Source organism: Poecile atricapillus, chromosome 1, assembly GCF_030490865.1.
Source record: "Poecile atricapillus isolate bPoeAtr1 chromosome 1, bPoeAtr1.hap1, whole genome shotgun sequence".
Classification (NCBI taxonomy): Eukaryota; Metazoa; Chordata; class Aves; order Passeriformes; family Paridae; genus Poecile; species Poecile atricapillus.
The window spans coordinates 158256270-158276637 of record NC_081249.1 but is presented as its reverse complement, the minus strand read 5'-3'; the positions used below and the strand labels follow the sequence as shown (position 1 = coordinate 158276637).

Genomic DNA, 20368 nt, shown 5'->3' with positions numbered 1-20368 from the left:
TGTCGTGTGTAATGCTTGTGTCAATCCATCTAAAGTCAGCTAATGGGAATGGTTCCCTCTCAGACCTAGTTTGAATGGTATTTTTCTTTTGTTTTACAGTTTTAACCAGCTGTGCCTCCCTACTTATGACTCCTATGAAGAAGTGCACAAGATGCTGCAGCTAGCTATCAGCGAGGGTTGTGAGGGATTTGGCATGCTGTGATTTCCCTTTCCCAGGAGACCATTTAGCCTCTCAGCTCTTTGTGGCAAGACCCAGGTTCAATCCTCTGCTTGTTCTCCTTCCCTTGGGCAGTGAAGGCAGAGCAAAGACTCCATGTAAAGGAATTTGTCATCCAGATGTCATGTGGCCTTTCTGTATCCCAAATATGTCATCGAGAGCTCATCTTTTCCCTTTTCCTCGTTCTCCCTTTGGTTCAATGTGAAAAAAGCAAAAGAACTGGCACATTTGTCAAGGAAATATTGCACTTGATTTCCATGCACCCTGTATACCCATCCTTCTGTGAGAAGATGAAGTTCATAAGCAGAAGTTACATTGAGGTGCAGGAGATCTGCTGAGCTGCCTTTGCTGTAGCTCTCTAGGAGGAAGAGGGAAGACCAGCATGAAGCTCTGCTGGAAGCCTTGGCTCATAAGAAGTCTTAGTAACTTCCTTTACCTTGGCTCAACTCCCCTAGTGATGCTCCCTGATATTTCACTATGATCTGTGAGGAAAATAGAGTTGTCCATCCTCTCAGCACCTGACCCAGAAGGGTTTCTGTTCTCCCTCTCCATCTTGCTCTGGATGCTGTTGTTGCCTGTGCCACAGAGAAAAAAGGGCAGTATCCACTGGAGGGAGTAACCCAAAGAGGAAAACAATCTAACTGGAGCACAAGTGCTGGCCCTGACAGTGATCCTGTACTACCTCCGCCAGGGCCCAGCAGCAGAAGCGCCCTTCTCCAGCAGTGGCTGGTAATTAGCCTCTGCAAACGAACTGGAAGAGGAGTTTCTCCTCCATTGAATGTTTCTGACAGTTGATGTTGCACAGGAAGCTATTCCATGCCCTTGCCTTCTTTTCCCTTCCTCAGGAGAGAAAGTATGGGCATGAGTGTGATCCCTCAATGCTGAGCACCAATGCCTATCCCACATTCACCTTCAGGGTATGTATGTTATGTGCAGATCAATAAGCAGCTACAGTGCGCACTGTGCTTGCATTTGTTGTTGGGATGATGGTACTGGGCAGAACATGGTACCTCCACCCCAGCATCCCACAGGATCTTGGCTTCTACCTCTATCATGCAACAGCCTGAGGCTTCTCTTTCTCTACTGCATTTTGGGCAGAGTGTCCAGGGAGTTGCTGGTGCCTGGAGAGCAGCTAGATTTCTGCCCTTCCAATCTTACCATCTTTCTTCTTCTTTCCTTTCCACATGTTCCATTCAGTGCTGTTAGCTTTCCAGCACAAAATGTTAATTAGAATTTCACTTAAGTGGTCACTCAACAGCTTGCATCCACCATTGTCTGGATTGTGGGGAAAGGAGTGGATAGACCAGAATGAGAAGTAAGTTTATGATTGGGATCTGTTGTAGTTGGCAATCCATTCAGCCCTTCCCAGGGAAGTAAAGAGAAGGGGAATCTGGGAGTCTTGATGAGTTCTTCAGTGAAGCAAAACTCAAGATCCTTGCTTTCTACAGTCCACAAGTAAGTCAAAGGCATGCAGGAGTCAAAGTGGGAGAAATGCACTGCTACTACCTGCAGTGTAAGCTTTCACTGGATTATGGAATTGCTGGACTTCTTCCAGAATGGATTCTCAGACTGGCATCCCTGAGCTAATTTTAGAACCTTGTATTGGATAAAATGTCACATCATCCTCTTCAGTCCCCTTCTGCTGTCCTCAGGCTGATCTGGTCAGACTTGAGCACAGTATGGATATTTTAAGTTAACTGTGTGTGCTTTTCAAATATAGCTTAGTGGAATTGACTGGGAATTTGTGGGAAATATTCTACATCTATAAAATGTTTTTAAAGGCAGCATCTTAGTCATTCTTGGGCTGTGTTACTTCTGTACAGAAAAAAATAAGCCATTTTGGTGCCAAAAAGCAGTCAGCTGAACATTGAGACTACTCAGGGGGATTTCTTTGCCTTGTGAATTCATTCTCTCACTGGCACCGAGGTGCTGCGAGGCTGCCAGCTTGATAGTTGCCACTGTTGTGCTCTGACAGATCACATTAGTAGTGGCTGTTCTCCCTTTTTTAGTGCAGGATGCATTCTGCAAGGTTCTGACCTTTTCTGGGTGGAGAGTATGGTACCATTTTATTTATACTGCAGGTGGCTTCCATGGTCAGTAGAGTTACAGCTCCTGTGTTCACCATGCCGCTGCTTCAGTGCTTTCTCCAGGGACTGAGAGGAGGTGGTGGTGTTCAGCTTAACTCCAGCTTATTGGGAGGCATAGCTTGGTATTTTTTCCATAATGTAGCCTCACCTGGTTAAGGATGTTTTCAGTCCTGTAGCTGTGGGCCAGCTCTGACAGTGACATCTTCCTCAGGAATCTTCTCCCTTCTTCTCTTGAGCTGGCCTTTTTTTATTCTGAGGATGAAGTAGCTGACCAGTGAGTGGACTTCTACTGGAAAGAGCTCCTTAATGCTTCTCATTTCATTGCAGCCAGCACCCAACACTTCCCAACAGCTGTGAAGATGCCAAGGACTTCCTTCTTAACACAAGTGCAGTAAGAATTGGGATGGGTACTCTTAGTCAACTAAACCCATCCCCTCTGTTTGCACAGGCTGCCCCCATGTTCTTGAGTTCCACCATAATATTTCTAAAGTTATCTCTAGCTTTACACCCTTTCCCAGTACAGTCACTTTTAATGCTGCCCTTAGTGCTGGCAATGGGGATGTGCTTTGGTCACCTACTTGTATGTTACCTCTGGCAGAGGCTCATTACTTTCCTTTTTTACTCCTTATTTATTGCCACTTAATAGTGAGGCTCTTCTGTAGAAATCCTTAGGATCCTGATACCATCTTAGGTTCTGTGTTTCCTGAAGCTGCTTTGAGGTGCAGGGGGCCTGGCTTCAGCCTGCTTCTGCAGGCCATGTTGCATGTTTATAGAAAACAGGAGCTGTGAATGATACAGGTCAAATCCTACTTCCCTCTGGTGAATTTCTGGCAAAGTTCAGCCAAAATTTGGAAGCCTGTGGTTGTAGTAGCTGATTTTGTAAATAGTTTGTATAATAAATAAAATATTTTAAAAATGCTGCCTTCTCAGCTCAGCAATTTTTCTGGGATTTACAGAGGGAATCAAACTGGTGATGTCTATGGGCAAGAGGCCTCTCCAGATCTTCAGATGTCTAGCAGAAGCCTGGTGCAGGGGGGGAGGGTATGGTTCTCCACCTGCAGCTTTTCAGGATGACTGACTGAAGCCAGGACCTGTGAGCTTTTGGGAAGAGGCAGGACTCTGTGCTGGGGCTTGCAGGCTACTGCGAGGCCTCATTGCAGGTAGGCTGGAAAATACTATGAAGCAGCTTGTAATGCTAGAAATAATTTTAAAGACTCTTAGGTAAATTATTAATGCAGTTGGTGCAATCACTTTTTTTGTCTCGCTCTGACTCTGAGCTTCAGGTGCTTGTAGAACTTGTGCTTCACAGTACTGTCAAGATTAGGTGAAGCCAGGAGAAGAGGGGGCTTTTGAGTCCTTTACACCTTAAGGATTAAAATAATAACTTTAAAACTTGAGATGATTCTTCAAGGTGATTCTCTGTCTATTAGCATTTCTGCCTGTAAAAGGATGAAACACTGTTTCCTGGGCTGTACAAGATTTAACCTGTCCTCAGCCAGCAGAGCATTGTCTGGCTGTGTGTGTTTAACCACATATTTAGGTGGATGTTCTCACATGTGAAACCAGCATCTAGTGTTGATTCTGGCTTTCAGGCCATAAGCACTGGCTAAAGAAGAGAGTGAGTGGTGCATGCAATTCTTAGGGATTGCCTCTAACACTGTGTTGGGTCATGGTATTACTTAAAAGCTCCTGTGGCAACAGAATTGTCTTATGCTGCACTCAGATGAGGGAGGTTCCATAAAGCAGTGGTGACGAAGACAGAAACTGAAGTTCCAGTGTCCCCTGAAAATTGCAGAGGTTGTGAGTCTAGAGCTGCTGGAGTTGGGGCACAGGGTACTAAAAGATGGGTGACTTTGCCAGCAAACCTGGCATGAGCAAAATGATACACAGCAAGCCATGTGGACATACCTTTACATGCCATGACCAGTACAATTCATATGAAGGGGGCGAAGTTGAGCCTATAGTTTTCAGAAACTATCTGTTTGGGTGTGAAGGAGAGAGCTCAGCATGCTGGATTACTTTAGCATGAAGTAAGTTATAAAGTTTCAGCCTCTCTTTACAGGATGCATGATATCATCTGGCTGCTCACGCTGTCCATCCTGATCTCCAGTTTCTTGTGATTTCTTGGATTGGTGACAGTGCCCTGTTGCTGACTCCACAGCCTCCATTTATCCTGGCACTTGGCATGGAGTTGGGGCTCTGAGAGAAATCATGCCCATGCACTTCATGCTGGAATCCCACATGCCCCAGCTTGTATATTCAGCAATAGCACAGAGTTGATATCATTGGATCCTTGATTCCGTACACAGCCACTTGACCTGAGGTGTATCATGATGTGCTGCTTGGGAAAATGGATTTTTGTGCATTCAGTTCCTCTGCTCAGCTTGCTTTGCCTCCGTTGTGGAACCACGGAGAATGAATTTCTTCAGATACCTAAATGAGAAAATGGGGAAATGATGCTTGATTTGGATAAGATCCGTTCTTTCCTAATGTTATGGCTGAGTTGGGGTCAGTTGAACCAAGCTGTATTTCCTGGTTCCCATAGTGAATTACTACATTTTGTGTGGTTTGGGCTGTTCTGCTACCATCTTGTGTCTGACTGACCTGGCACATGAGCACAGACAGAGTTTGAATGTGTGTTTACAGGAACTCTAAAAGGGAAACACTTGTGGGAAAAGCTAAGACGACCAGAACCTCAGCATGTCTTGGCATCAGCTGTACAGTGCAGAATCTAGGATTTAGAATCTTCTTCTTGGTTTTTCCATTGAATGTGTGAGAGATACTAATCTCTGCTTTCCAGAGCATGAAACTTGATTGTAGGAGAGGAGGTGTTACTGCATAAATGTGTTCATTTTTAGACATAATTTGCTGTAACTTCTTTGCAGTAAAACAAAACAGCTGTAGCTGAAGTTCACCCAAAATTCCTGATGAGTCGCTTCCAGCTACCCTTCTGCAGGAATGCTGTGCTACAAAGTGTGTTGAAGTGTGGGCAGTTGCACACAGGGTTGGAAGTGGGGAGTGAGGCTGAAAGCCAAGCCTCTCCACCTTGGTATAAAGCTGCAATGAATACAGACAAAGGAAATGGAGCTCTTGCAATGTATGAGGGATAGAGAAACTGGAATTGGCCTAAGATTGCTCCAGAGTTTTTGCTGAGGCACGTGAAGGCCAGACTGAGGTTAGGTGGTTTTGGGGAGAGTGACTCTGCATGGCCAAAACAAAATTCTTCTCACCCTCTTGAAGCAATTCTCTGCTAAGCTGTATGTTGGCCCATACCCACCCCTTATTTTAGGGATTTATGCTAACATAATACTGAAGGCCTGTAAACCCGTGCAATTTTCTGAGTAATTTTAGAAATCTCATCTCTTACCAGAAGGAACAGCTGTTTGGGGCTTTCTTGTGCTCCAGTAGCTGAAGGGTGAGGTTGCCTTGAGATAAGATAGTGCTGCTTTTACAGCAGCGGGTGAAGAAGTGCAAGGATATAAAATTCCCAGCAGTCCTCTTGGAGGATGATGAAAGTAGCTGTGGGGGTTTCAGGTTTGTCTGAAGAAGTGGCTTGCTGAATAGAAGCTAGCTCAAATTTGCAGAGGGCTGTAGTGCTGGTGTGGAACAGACTCAGACCATCACTTAGGGAAAATTGGCAGCCTCTTCTTGTCTGTGACTAGAGCAGTCAGCAGGGGTATTCAGCCTTCTCCCTCCTGGGCCCTTTTATATTGGGAGCAACACGCAATACACTGGTAGCAATTGTCTACATTGGTGAAACTAAAAATTATAGGCCAAAAATGTTGCCTTGGTGTCTTCTAGTAAGACACTGAATGGTTGCCTTTGTGCTCACCCATTGGGAGCATCTCACTGACTGCTCTCTTCTATGCTGAGCAGTGCTGTCTTATTTCCTTCTGCTCACTGGTTTCCTGTCCATCTTCTGTTCTTTCTCTCCATTTTACTCCCCATCCTAAACAGCCTATGGACTCTGTGTTCAGATGTTGCTTAGCTCCATGACAGTGGGACCTTGTTTCAAGATGGGAATGTGCTACACAGTATTGTTATTAAAAACCGAGGGCTCAGATATAGATAGTCCTAGGGCTGTCAGGGTGGAGGGGCTGGGCAGCTGCTGGCTGTTCTTGTAATGAACCTTTTCGGGTTTAGAAGACTTCCATGACATCCTCCCTGGAGCCCCAGGTGTGCCCTGCTCCCTGACTCAGCTCCGTGCTGTGAAGCCTTGCTCCCCGGCAGCTTTCCTAGCCGAGCCCCTCTGCCCGGGCGCTGGGATGCTCGGGTGGCTCCCTCGGTGCAGAGGCAGCAGCCGTGCGGCAGCCCTGGTGTGCCGCCAGACCCTGACTGCGGCTCCTTGGCCGCCAGAGGGGGACCGGTAGCTCCCTTTAAGAGTGGCCAACTTCAGCTCTCTTGTCTGGGTCTGTTGTTTTGGGGGCTTTTTGTTTAGTTTTTTTTTATTATTATTATTTTTTATTGTTTTTGTGGTGGTTTTGTGTTTTGTTTTTTGGTTGTTTTTTTTTTTTTTTTTTTTTTCTTCAGCAGACCTCTTAATCTAGCAAAGAAGTTGGCTGGTAGAGTCACTTGCTGTGCTTCTAATCCCCAGACTGGAGTGTGTGAGAAGTGAGCATCTAGAAAGCATCTGCTGGTTCTGCACAAGTCCCTGTTGCACCAGTTCCCTTTGTCCTTTTGTTTTCCAACAGGCAACACATTTAAAATGCATGAAAGGAAGTTGGATTTACATATGTATGATTAGCTTGCAGCATTCTCTCAGGAGACCCAGCACAAATAGCTTAGTAAGAGTAATGTGCTTAAATATGAACAAACAACAGCAGTAACACTAACCAGATTAGATGTGTTCCCTCAGGCTTTGAGACACAGGTTAGTCATCAGTGTGTGAGGAGAGAGGGAGTTTTAATGTGTGGACCAGGAAATCAAAATTGAGCTGGTGCGTGGAAAGAGCTGATATTCTCTTTTTAGGATTCATTACAGCATAATGGATTTTTTTATTAACTACAGGCACCACTAGGCTTTCCAGAGAACCTGGGAGAGTGTAAGCTGACATGAGTTTGGATGAGTTGCAGTAAGTGGCTGGAACAGTGCAGCAGCTCCAGGGACAGGAAGGAAAAAGGACCCTGTTATCACTCTCTGGGGGGCAACTGTCCTGAAGTGGCCCCTGCACAGGCCAGTGCCTTCCTTGAATAGTCTTTGCATCAGGTTGTTTTTGAGTCGAGGTGGCTTGGGCCAGCTAACCTTACACTTTGCAGTTAGTAGTGTCAGTAGCCTCTTGGCAGTGTCTTTGGAAAGTGCTCTAAGAATGTATTTCTAGGAGTTGTCTCTGCTGTGCCTCATGCCCTCTGGTTCCTCCTCCTGGGCAGGGCTGAGCTTCAAGTTTGAAGTGGCAGAATGTCAGAGGAGCTGTGTAACAAATACATTACTGAGGTGTAATGCACTTGATGCTGTGGAGCTAATTCAGGCCTGAACTCTGACTTTGACAGAGCTGCTCCCCAGCAGTGTAAGGAGCAGAGGGAAAGGCAGGCACCAGGTCAGTCAACAACAGCAGAGGGTTGGAAGGTGGTAAAGAGTCATGGGACTGGTGATGTTGGACTCAAGAGGCATTTTTGGAAGTGCAGAAATGCTTCTGGGTCAGAAGGTACCTGGACTTTCTGACTGCATTTCTCATCAGGATCCCTGATCCTTAAATGCTCCATTTAGTGCTGGAGGTTTAGGATTGCATGAACAGGTAGCCCATGAAGATGGGGAGAGGAACAGAATTTGATATGAGATAGTGGTGTTGAAGTTTATAAGAGACTGAAGGAAACACACTGCTTCTCATGCCTTTGTCTTGTTGAACAAGGTCAAAGTGACAGCCAGCAGGGATTGAAAGGCAAAAAAGCACGTGGCTAATCAAAACTGTCTGCTCCACATATGGACTGAGGAAAGCATGAGCTTTCCTGCCTATCCTCCTAAGGGCAGATAAGAGTGTGACATGCATGTGGATAATGAAAACATCCATGGCTAAATAAGATTTAAAGCAAATAAACATTCCTGCTTCAGGGCCAAAGCCTGTCTCTGACAGACAGAAGTCAGAAAGGAGGTTTTTTCCTGCTTTTCTTGAAGCTATCCACTGTCCTGTGCTGGATGCTGACCTGGAGGAGTGTTTGGTAGCTGGTGGCCCTAGGTAGGAAGAAGAAGGTAGAATCTGCTTTAATCCTGTCATTGTGTTAACTAGGCTTGAGCCAATTTAATACATGAGTAAGGAGCAGACAAATCCTTCACAACACTGGGTGTTAATGTCTTTCCAGAAAACCCCCTCTCCCATAGGGGAGGGCCACTCTCAGCACCCTGCTGTGTGTCTAAGAGGGAATACATGGAAAACGGGCTCTTCCTCCTTCCGTGTGGTCCCAGCACAGCACTTACTGTGTTCCCAGTGGATGTATCAATGTAGAGCTCCACCAAATATGGTAAGAAGTCTTTGACATGTTTCCAGAGTGTCTAGGAGTCTGCTGTTAGTCAAATTTCAGTATTGTTGTTCTGTTCGCTTGGTAGCTAATTTCCTTTTCACTCTCTGAATTGTTGTATGGGTGATGACAAGGCCTGAGCCTGGAAGAGAACTGTGTTGTGGTGCTGCATCAGGGAGCCCCACACCTGTGCTCTTACATGTCCTGGAGCTGGCAGACTCATGGCAGGGAGTGTGCACTGCTCTGTGGGGCCAACACCTGCCCTACGCCCTTCCTGAGCTGTGAAGCCTGCTTGTAGATAAAAGAGTACCTTTTGTCCTCTGTGGTCTCAGCCTGGCATAGGTTTGAGGAGAAGGAGGGCTCATCCTTGGTGAGCCCCATGGAGAGGTGGATGCAGCTGTAATTTCTTTTCTGCCTCCTCACCTTCATTCATCTCCCTGCATCTCATCCTCTGCCTTATTCTCTTCCACTATTGCTCCTTCCTCTCTGCCAATATGGCAGTGGAGAAGATGAAGTACTCTGATGAACTCTGGCTTGGCCTTCTCCCTTCTGTCCAGGAAGAGCACTCTCCCCAGTTTTCTCTGGCTGCCTTTTGCCTTACTAATCAGTCATGGTAATTTACCCTGGCACTGTTTGGCAGGGACTCTACCTTGGCATCATGAGCAGCCAGGGTCAGCTGTCAGCCTCTGAGCCATGAGCCTAATGCAACAGAACAGATGTAGGTATTTTTTCCAAGTTTTTCCTGGGCAGCAGGATTAAAATCTCTGTTCTCAGCTGGGGTCCCCGGTGTAGTCACTTCCCTCTGTGTTACACAACACCCTATTAAGAAAAACAGCACAAACATGTTCATTGGGATCCCTTCCCCCACCCCTACAAGGCCAAGGAGCAGAGGCAAGGGAGGTTTCCAAAGGCTGAAGAGCTGTCTGTTTGGTCCAGGAGCCCTGGGATAATCCCGCCCAGCTATCCCCCTGTGAAAGAGCCCTGCCTCTCTCTGCTGTTCTCCATCCTTGTGGTGCCAGGGGTAAGAGGGAACACAGAGGGTGGTGGTGGTAAAAGAGCAGTGGGGTCATGTTGCTCTTACATGCATCTGGCTGTATGCAAACTTGACTGAGTACCAATGCAGGGAGAAATTACTGTGGCAGCAGCAACCCTGCCAGGCCTGGGGTCTGTGCCACCCCACTGGGCTGCAGGCTCCTGAGTGTGCATGTGTGTGCATGAGCAAGCAAGCAAACAGCAGCACATGATGAGAAACCCCAAGGGCAAGGGAGAAGGGCTAAGGTGCAGTCCACAGTCTAGACTTGCTTGAATTCAAAGGTGTCACATCCTGAGAAGAACTGTCTCTTCTGATTGCAAAAGTACTGAGAGAGCTTGCTGGAAATGGAGGCAGCGTGCTCTCCATAGATGATCCTGAAGTGGCTGGCCACAGAGAGGGACTGCAGGCACCCTTGGTGAGCAGGAGAGGGCTTCCCCAGCAGACCAAAGGGAGCAGTCAAGTGCATGTGAGCACATGAGGATCTGCTGCCTGTGTGCACCAATTACTCGCTTTAGTGACAAAAGACCATAAATGAACAAGAGAGTTAATTAGGTTTGCAGCAGGCCAGGTCTGGAAGCCTGCAGAGCTGAGAAATTTGGAAAAGGTTCAAAGGCACAGGGAGAGGAGAAGGCCCTGGAGCTCTGGGTAGCAAAGGTTCTGCTGGTTTTTCCCCTCAGAGAGCACCAAGAAAAAACATCTCTGACCTGAAGGATGGTCCCCAGGAGGGGGAGAGACTAGCTCCTAGCAGCATCTGTTTGTTCAGGCCTCCAATGAAGGACTTAAACAGCTTGTTAATTCACTGCTTCGTACAGCTGCAGACCCTTTGTCATTGCAAGCAAGCCTCCGGGGCAGTGTGTGCAGTTGTGAGCCAGCTTTCACTGTGGTACTCTGTGCACTGGATGATCCAGTGAGCTGTCAGCAGGGCTGGGGGGCATACTGCAGCTGTCTGGCCCATGTCTATTAAAATGCTTGCAGCAGGTCCTTTCCATCTGCTTTGGCCCAGGAGTGACCCTTGCAAACCTCCTCTCCCTTGTAGTCGCCTCAGCAGATGGTGGGAAGGCAGATGGAAAGAGAAATCTCTGAAGTTTTAGCAATAGAAAATCTGACCTTGTGATACCTCTCACCCTAGCACCCAGGTACTGGGTTCTTGCAATGCCACCTTAACCCCCTGAGCTGTGGTCTGTGTCCCTTCTCCCAGCCCCTTGGAGCACCTCCTGCTCCCTTCTCTGGACCTCAGTGGAGGCTCTGGATGTCATCCAGTTGGAAGAAAGCCTGCCCTAGCTCTGCAAGCAGAGTGGGAAGGGGCAGTCATGTTATGAGGGAAGCTCACAGCATGACAAGAGCTGAGGAGCACTAGTGCTCTAGATGATGTCTTGTTGGGGTCTCAGCGTCCATGACCAGGGGCTGAGGGTATTCAGCTGTGGTGAATCACTGCAAACCACTTTGAGCAGCTGCTCTCGACTACCCCTTCTTGTACCCTGGATGCATAAAGTCTCCTTTGGGAGGGGGGCAGAGGGTCCTTTCCCTATCTGCAATTGTGGGGACTGCAGGAGTTCAAGGAGGTGGAACAGCACACTTGGCTTGTGGGAACACTGGAAGAAGTTCCAGCTCAGCAAGGGTGCTGGGGACAGCTGAGTCGTGGACTGCCTGCCAGACTGCACCAGCTGCTCTGGAGTTGGGACTCAAACCCAAGCTTGGTCACCCTTCCAGGCTTTTCCTTCACCTCATTTGTTAGTGGCTTCAGATGCAAATTCAGTGGCCAGTATGTGGAGGCTTGGTTGGTTTTGCAGGGCTCCTGTCCAGCTGCCCTCATTCAATGTGCCTCCCTGGTGGGCCTGGCTGGATGTGAGCACTGCAAAGGTCTTGGAGGGAATGTGTGGGGCATCCAGGTTATAGCGCTGTTGCCTTCCTCTCTGTGTGATGGTGGTGGTTGGCTTGGACAGACGACAGGCCCTTGCCATAACACAAGCGATGTCGATGCATCCAAGTACAATGCAGAAGTGGAAGGTTTGCTCTGCAGAGGCTGTTCACCCCACCTCACATTAGTACAACACAGACAGCTCATGAGAGATGACCTTTCTTCCTGCAAAGTAGCTTCTGCAGGCAGTGTGGACAAGAAGCAAGAAACAGACTGAAAAGAAATAGCAGGATAGTAGAGAAAAGCTTGGCAAGGTTGCCAGGCCTGCAAATGCAAAGATGTCCAGGGGCCATGTAGAGGGGCTCCACTGTAGTGTTTGGTACCAGGCCCAGCCTGAAGCTCTAACACCATTTAGTAGGCTGGACCAGCCTTGGCCTCAGTCTTGTTTGGCTGGGTGAAACAGTTGTCATCATGTCCCAAGTACAGTATCATCGTCACTTTTTAATTCCTCCAATGAGGTGTTGCAAACAGATATACATGTGCTGTAGCTGTACTTTGGAATTAGATTTGTCTCAGGGGGCAGGCAGTGATAAGTGTTAAGAGCTGTTTGGTTCCCAAACTCTTGTGTTTCTGAACTGGTTTCTAACAAAAGCAGAAGTCACAAAGCTGGGAAAGAGGCTGTGTTCCCTGCCAGAAGCATCCCAATGGCCTGGGCAGGGATCCTAAGCTGGTGGTGCCCTCCCAGCAGTTGGGGTTCATAACCAGGCTAAGGTCATTGGTAGTGTTACCTGACAGCTGCTAATTGGGTTTGCCCTTGTTCAGTGCCTGCCCCTGGGATTTCCTTGGCAGCTGCAGGGGCAGATCTGGGTCTGTGGACATGGGTCCCCTGTAGGAAGAGGCTGCTGCGATAAATGACCATCGAAGAATAAGAGAAAGGGGTAGAAGGAGAAAGTTGCCAAAGCTTTAACTCCGGTGAGTGCAGAGGTTCAGCCTGGTTCAGATCTGCTGGCAGGCAGGGAAGGGTCCTTGGCCAGCCAGGGTGTTAACAAGCCAGAGGTGAGCTTGGGTGAACAGGACATCAGTGCGTGTTGCATAAGTCAGACTTAAAGTGCCGGGGAAAGCCTCCAGGGAGATTAAATATCTTAAGTGTCATCAGCTCTGCAGAGATAATGAGAACCAGAAAACACCAGGAGGTAAAATGGCACAGACCTGTGAAAACAGGCTTGTGGGTCTGGGATTCTCATGGATCTGTGCTGACTGCAGGGGCTGGTAGGGAGGGTGGCCATGGGGTAGTCTGGTATTTATGGAGGGGCTGAAGAGTTAATCCTCCTAAATCTCAGAGGCAGTCAACTCTGAAAGGCAAAAGCCTTCCTCCCAAGTGATGTCCCCTGCTCCTCACCCCTGCTTCTTCAGTTATCTTGATCAGAAAGCAAGAAACGGGAAATGGCAAGGGCCGAATCTGTTATCACTGTGTTTGCATGGTCAGGGAGAATGAGGCTCCAGGCTCCTCTTGACCAAGGTCCTGTAACTTGGGGAGCCCCTCGGGACAGGAGCCAGGAAGTGCAGCTAAAAGCATGTGTGGGTCTACAGGTGTCACATCCCCAAGAGGGGCACCTCCACCTTCTCTGATGGTGACCAAACCCATTACAGCAAAGTTGGTGGATGGCCACCTGTGTTAGAGGTCAGAAAAGTTAATGATTCTGGAGCAAGTTGCCCAGGGAGGCTGTGGAGCCTCTATCCTCAGAGGGGTTCAAAATCTCGATCGAATGTGACTCCAGCATCCTGGCCTGAGCAGGGGACTGGGCCCTTCTCCAGAGGTCAAATCCCACCTCAACCAGTCTGTGAGCATGTGGGAGAGCACCAGGGCATGATCTCCACTGCCAGGACAGCCTGCCTTCGTCTGCCCACAAAGGCTGAGTTCCCAGGCTTGAGAGAAGCTCTGTGTTGGCTGTGAGATCTCAAGCTGGATTAAGTGGCAAAGGCAAATCCTCAGCTTTGGGAAGAGCACACTTGACCTTTGCCTCTACAGAGTTATGTTCTCCCTTGGGAGGAAGTGTTGGCTCAGCTGCTAAACAAAGCACTGGCTGTCATGAGCAGGACCTGCCTGCCTCAGGGAGGGAGGGCCTGGGGTGGGGGTCAGATTTATAGTCCAGGGGGAGGAAGAGACAACACACTCATTGACCTGTAATCTTAGAGGTGACCAGCTCAATTTAATGAGAAATGTGAATTCTACACTGCCTCCTCTCTCAGTAAAAGTACACCATCTGGAATGGTCTGGGCATTAGGGTTGACACATTAGGCACTGACACATGCAGAAGCAAAAGGGAATTTTGCTTGGCAAGATCCAAATGGTGTCTTGAATCCCCTTCCCTTATTTTCCAACCTGTTCTCTGTTATGTCTTGTAGTGCTTCAACCTGAATTCCTTCTAGCAACTTTGTGGGTTCTCAAGTCCCATGGAAGAAGTATCCAGTGGTAGAATTGGACCCTAGCATGGACCTCAGACAATGTTATATGTGCTCAGAGGTAGGAGCAGATAAACATGGTGGTTCCCCCTTAGCAGTGACCTGTGTACAGCTCTCACATTAATTCAGGTGTTTGCTCCTGCCATATTTCATAGACCAAAGGGCAGGAGAAAATGCCTGAATTAATGTGAGAGCTCTACACAGGTACATAAAGACAAAGAAATTGGCTGAGTGCAAAGCACTGTAGAAATTTATTTGTATCTTCATCACTACAGGTACACTGTTTGAAGGTTTGGGGTCACCCCTGACCTTCACACCTTTATCTCTCCCCAGGCTCCTCCACTAAATCCTCTTGAATTTGAAGCCACTTTGAATTAGTGACTCTAAAGAGGTAGTTCAATATTATTGAGAGCATGTGACTGCGGGAGGGAAGATATTCACTGGGGTGAAGCTGATGAAAGAATCCATGTTTGCCCCAGTCTCCAAATGGCTCAGCGGTCTCCAATAGTGCTCAGCCCTATGGTAGCAGAGTGGTTTCTTTCAGGGGTGATGAGAGCATGGTAAGGTAGCCAGAACTGCAGGACAGGAATGTTGCCTTCACCTGCAGGTGGACTGTCAAAATGGAAGGAGATGAGAGGATTTTTAATCAGCTGCTGATTAACTTCGGCCCAGACCATCTGAAGGTCTTGTGGGAAACAACCACCACATTACCAAAGCTCTCCTGCATGCTGGGGGTAGAACTGCCCTACCAGCTTTACAGGTTGTGTCTCTTGCCTCTGTCACTCACACCCCAAAGTATCAGCTGTGTTTCTGTTGGTGTGGGATGACTGGAAAGAGACAGAAACCTGTAGAGTATGTTACTGAACATTTCTGTGGGAGGTCTGTTGTTAGCATCGGTGTGAGTGCTGCACATCTGAGAAACAAATACGATGAGACGGGCTGCACACTTGAAACAACTCAGGGCAGTGGGCCATGTTCCTCCTTTAGATCTGCTTAGCGCTGACAAACTCATTAGTGGCAGCTTGGTGCTGCTGCTGATCAAGACTTTGCTGAGAGCAAAAGCCCTGGAGTCTGTTGGCAGCTGAGCTTTGCACAGGACCAAGCTGATGGAGTCAGTTACTCCCTCCCAACCCATATGGTGCAGATTCACAATCAATTCTCTGAGCACGTGGCGTTTCTGGGAGATGTTTGGCTTTGTGTAGCTGCGTCAGCGGGTTCTGGGGTGGGAAGGGCACTGGATTTCACTTCCCTGTTTCCTTCCTAGAGCCTTGCTGACACAGCTTCCTGGACCACTAGTGTCAGGAAGGGGCAGTTCAGTTTCTAGGGGAAGGTGGGAGGGAGGAGAGGCTCAGCTCAACCTGCATGGGGCGTGAGAAGGGCACCAAACCATCCTCGTAACCCAGCTGCTTCCTCCACTAAAGCAACCAGACAGAGTTTCTGCCATACTCAGACTGTTTGGAAACATGTTGATAAACTTCCAAATGTCTGTTTTACAATCCAGATGTGCTAGTCTTGGCTGTAAACCCTCATCTGAAGAACAGGTGTGCTATAATGTTTCTAGCAGTGGCTCTAAAGCCAGCTGGAGGCTTGAACTGAGCAGGGGCCAAGGAGCTGATGCCATATAGGATATGGATACTAGGGCAGGGACAGGTGAGGCAGAGAGCTGTAGGTCAGCTGTAGTTCACATCAACTCAGAGTCAGGCTGAGAGGGAAGAAAGGGGCAATCTGGAATATCCCTCAGCCCCCAGGCTCTGCTTAGCAGCACTGGAGCTGTCACAGAAGAGGCTGCCCTGCTTGTATGGGTAACACAGATGCATCCCTGGGGTGCATTGGCCTTGGGAGGATCTGTCCTGGTGAGGAGGCACAGGGCTAGAGCTGGCCACACCACTGGTTTCTGTTTTCAAGAGAAACCTCTGTGGTTTCTCTTGACATCCCCAGGAGCTTTGTGGTCTGGGAGGCACTGCAGGTCAGAGTCTCTCCCTGCTGGCATTGCCATAGGAACTGAAATAAGTGGGGCAGCTGCTTCCTTGGGCCAAATTTCACGTGACTTTTGTCCTGAAATCAGGTGTTCCTTCTGGGCTGGGAAAGGTGTCTTGCTGGGCCTGGATCTGGTTTCTGAAAGCTGTGCTGGGGAGAAGCACAGTCCCAGTGGAAGGACTGGTGGCAGCAGTGGGCTACCAAAGAGGAGCAGCAGTTCTCTGGTGTGGGAAGGAAAGCCAGCCGTAGGTACAGGCTGACAGGAAGCTTGTGGATGGTGGGGATGAGGCAGGGCACAAGGTGCTGATACCACACCACCTCAGTTACACATGGTGTCTGTGAACTCAGACATGAGGTCCATGCTCAAGCCCTTTGCTTTACTCGCCAGACCCCCAAACTTGCTCTCACATAGGATTTTAGCTCCACTGTTACCTCTTGGTGATTTGTGTAGCCTAAAGCTTTTGTCAGTGATGTTCATACCCTCCATAGTTCCCACAGATCCAGCCAGGCTTGCAGGGAAGCAAAGCCTGACTGAGAGCAACCTGCCATAGGAGCAGCTGCCTTTGCTGAATGTGCACAGCAAAATTGGGGTGACTCAGGCCAGGGTCCCTTCTCCTCATGGAACAAGGAACCAAAGTGGCATCGAGAGGGGTCCCCAGAGACAGCACTTTTCCTACCACCTGGGGTGTCCCTGGCCATGCTTTGTGCGCAGCCAGGAGCATTCAGCACGCCCATGTCCTTAATTTTGTTGCTTAATTTTCATCTGCTCCCAGATTGCACTCCTGGCTGGGGAAGAACATCTGCTCTGTAGCCCTGTGTACCTTCCTCCTGGTCCTCTGCTGCCCATAGACCAGCCCAGCTTGCACAGCCTCAGAGCAGGCAGTTCTGACCTGATGCAGGGATGTTCCCCAGAAATATCAGGAGCTCCCCAAATCCTTCAGTCCTGCCACCCTCCAGGAGCTTCCCTTGGTTCAGGGATGCAGAGGGCCTGGCTCTGGGAGGGAGGGAAAGGGTCTCTCCCACACTGATGATGCCAGCTGCCTTCCTCGGCTGCCACCTCTGCTCTCAGGGCTTGCCAGCCCGGAGAGAAGGCAGGTGGCCACCTGTGCTGTTGGCACTGCTTTGTGCTTGAGCTGTGCAAGTCTTCCTTGCCTGCTCAGATGGGTTGAAATGGGGAGAGGCTGGGAAGGCAGAGGCATAGCCTGAAAATGCATGCTGGAGCTGAGCACAGAGGTAATCATCATCATCAGAGAATACTGTCCCTGCTTTTGTCCTTAGCTCCAAAATCCTCTGGGAGAGGAAGGAGAATCACAAATTCCATCTCTTTAATCATGTTACTTCTGTGCCGGGCACGGCCCCTGTCTGAGTGGGAAGTGCTTCCCCATCTCCAGCTCCTTGTGTTTCTCAGAAGATTATGACCTGATGTGGTATGGCAAGAAAGGGGGCTTTGCTCATCTTCTCTGCAGCTGACATGCATTTATTTCCTTGTTAGACTCTCATTCATCATTATTCTTATTTCCTGTAAGAGTGTGGCTCCTTTCTTAAGGCTGTGTGCCACACCTATATGTAGTCACCACCTGACAGTCGTCAGCATGGTAACTAGTGAGGGAGACTTGTGGAGCTGTGATGTCACCGGAGAGCTGGATTCCCAGCCTGTGAAGTCATAGCTGGGAAATTAGGTACTCAGCCTAATCCCAATAATTACCCAATGGGACTGTAAAGTGTCAATGCACGAGTCTGTTGCGTGATGACTATTTAAGCTCTAACACATGCCACCTAATAATTGCCACTTTTTTCAGTTCCCTAAGATTCACTTATTAATAAGCTATTAAACATCCCTTTGAAATCACTGCGTTGTAATGAGCTGAGATCACTGCTCACACAGTGATTACAGTGCCCAAACTGGTAGGAAAGCACCTAAAATCCTGTGATGAGTGTGAGCCTGCAATCTCAGTATGGCAGAGTAATCAAACTAATATGCAGATATAACATCATCCCACCAATCATTCTTATTTCAGGATCTACCATCATCAGTTTTACTCTGTTATGCGAAGCTGATGGGCTGAAGAACTTAAAAGGCCAAATTCCCCATGTCCTGGGCAGCCACAATGAGGTTCTTAAGGAAGGAACAGTAACCTGAAGGAAATGAATTATTGCTTTTTAGGAAGATTGCTTTGAATGAGAAGTAGGAATGAAACTACGTCAGTTGCAAGCACCCTGTAGAATTTGAAGTTTGATTCAAGTTTGGTTTTTTGTAATCTCTTTGTTGTTAAGAAGTTCAGCATGGGAGGAATTTCTCAGGAAGGACTTCTTCGTCATAGTCTGGGCATTGCCTGGTTTCTTCTGTCCACATTGCTGGATCAACTGGTTTGCATCTCTTCTATTTTCTACAGGTTGTGGTTTCTTTCAGAAGTGCTGCCCGTGAAGTTGTACCAGACACCAGGAAGGGAGACTTTTCACTTAGGAAAGCACTTCAGGCTCCCTGCATACCCTCAACCTGCAGTTCCTGCTTCCCTGTTCCCTTCCAGTCTGTGGATGCTCAACAGCTGCCACAGGAATAGCCTCCTGGCATTGAGACCCCAGTGAAAAGGGGAAGAGAAGGTTATGGAAATTCACACTGTCAGGGCCCTTTCCACTGTTTTCAGCAGTGCCCTGACCTCCCTCTTCTTGGGTCACAACCTATAAAAGATGGCAAGATGTTCTGCTTCCTTCTTCCCTTTCCCTCCTTAGTGAGGACAGCTGACAAATGAGTGGAACAGCTGAAGTCTCCCATCCAGCTGATGTCCTGAGCAATCTTGTTCCACAGGGAATGTGATGGAATGGATTTCCTGGTCAGGGCAGCCTCTCTGCTCTTAGGGCATGATCTGGCTTTCCTGATTTTTAGGCCCTGTTCCCTGCCATGTGCAGTTCCAGCCACAGGTATTGAAGAAGCAGAGAGGCCAGACCAGCCTCTTGGGAAGAGGGAAGATTGCAGTCAGATAATTTCAAACAGGACTTCATTAATTATAAATGGACAGACTGTCTTGAGCTGCTGTAGCTCTACATGAGTCACATTCTAACTGAGCATTCTTTTTTCTCCCAAGGAGTTGCCAAACGGGCTCTAAATAGTGTAATGGATAAATAAGGAACCAGCTGTGCTCTGCAGCCAGCCCAGCCAGGGCCTTTCTACAGCAGTAGCCCACAGCAATCTCCTCTGTGCCTCACTCTGCACTCCCATCCCTTGGGTTCTGCCATCTGATTCTGCTCTCCAGGTCTTTTCTCCTAGTGGCATGTCTTTGTCTTCTCCTGTAACCTCTTCCTCAGCATGTGGTCTCAGCCCTTGGGAGTGCATGGACATATGCTTAGCCAACAGCACGACCAAGAAATCCAGTTGTAGGACACCCAGTTGCCTGGTCTGTGCCTCCATCTCAGAGATTGCCCTGGTTAAATGGAAGCAGAAGGAATGATAAAACCAGCAAACCTTGGCTTTAGACTAAAGAACTGGACAATTTCTCTTCTGTTTTCTGGCAACAAAACACTGCTTACACAGCTCTTAGCTGCCTGCTGGTGGACTCCTCCCACGGAGAAGCCAAGATGTCCCCAAGGCTCTGAGGGATGCACTGAGAGTGTGTGGGGTGGCTGAAGGGCCAGGCTGTGTGTCTGGCTGTAGTGCCTTGTCTGTTGGGTGGGAATGTCTACGTCCCTGGGTGCCATAAATACGAATGTGCTGAGCTGTGTGCGTCTCATGGCAAAGGCAACGGGTGGGAGTACTGTCCATGGAGGATTTTCTGTCTATGTTTGCAAATTCAGAAGCTGCTTTTCCTGCCTCTTTGATGCCCATGGTCACAGAGATCCTCTCCAGAGTTCTCTCTGTACTGCTGCCTTGAAATTGTTTCTCTGTCCAGCTCCCCACAGCTGCCCTGTTCTCCCTCCTGGTGTGAGATGGATCCTTTCAGAGAAGCTGTGAGTTGTACCTCTACAAAGCTGGCTCCACACCCCAATTTTTAAGCCAGTGAGGCTGGCCAACCTTCCCCTGCCCTTGAGCCCTGAGCAAGGGGATCACTCCTTCTTCCTCTGTGGGAGCTGCAGGCAGCTTCTGCATCCATGGAATGTGTCCCATCTGCAGTGTGTTACGGGTATGCTCACAGCAGAGGAAGAAGCACATGTGGGTTGTGAACCCTTCTGAAGAGGAAGAAAAGGGGCTAATTAATCGAAGGGATACAGTGCCAGGAGCCACATCTGGGGACCAACTGATGAGCCAAGCATGGCTCCCAGGTGTTACTGCCCCAAGAGAATTGTGCAGAG

At 48.5% G+C, this 20368-nt stretch overlaps 1 protein-coding gene across 5 annotated transcripts in view; it reads left to right on the top strand.

The window, feature by feature from the left end:
• The window catches only part of AREL1 (apoptosis resistant E3 ubiquitin protein ligase 1), a 39756-nt gene extending 19738 nt beyond the window's left edge, over window positions 1-20018 (top strand). For 4 of the 5 annotated variants that reach the window (XM_058835645.1, XM_058835638.1, XM_058835621.1 and 1 more), the window contains one exon: window positions 100-3222. In XM_058835645.1, the coding sequence (XP_058691628.1) occupies window positions 100-202 (103 nt within the window). In that variant the 3' untranslated portion in view covers window positions 203-3222. Of the gene's footprint in view, window positions 1-99; window positions 3223-18477 lie in introns of those variants that run through there. The other variant, XR_009277255.1, reaches the window with a different exon arrangement.
• Window positions 20019-20368: the final 350 nt, after the last annotated feature.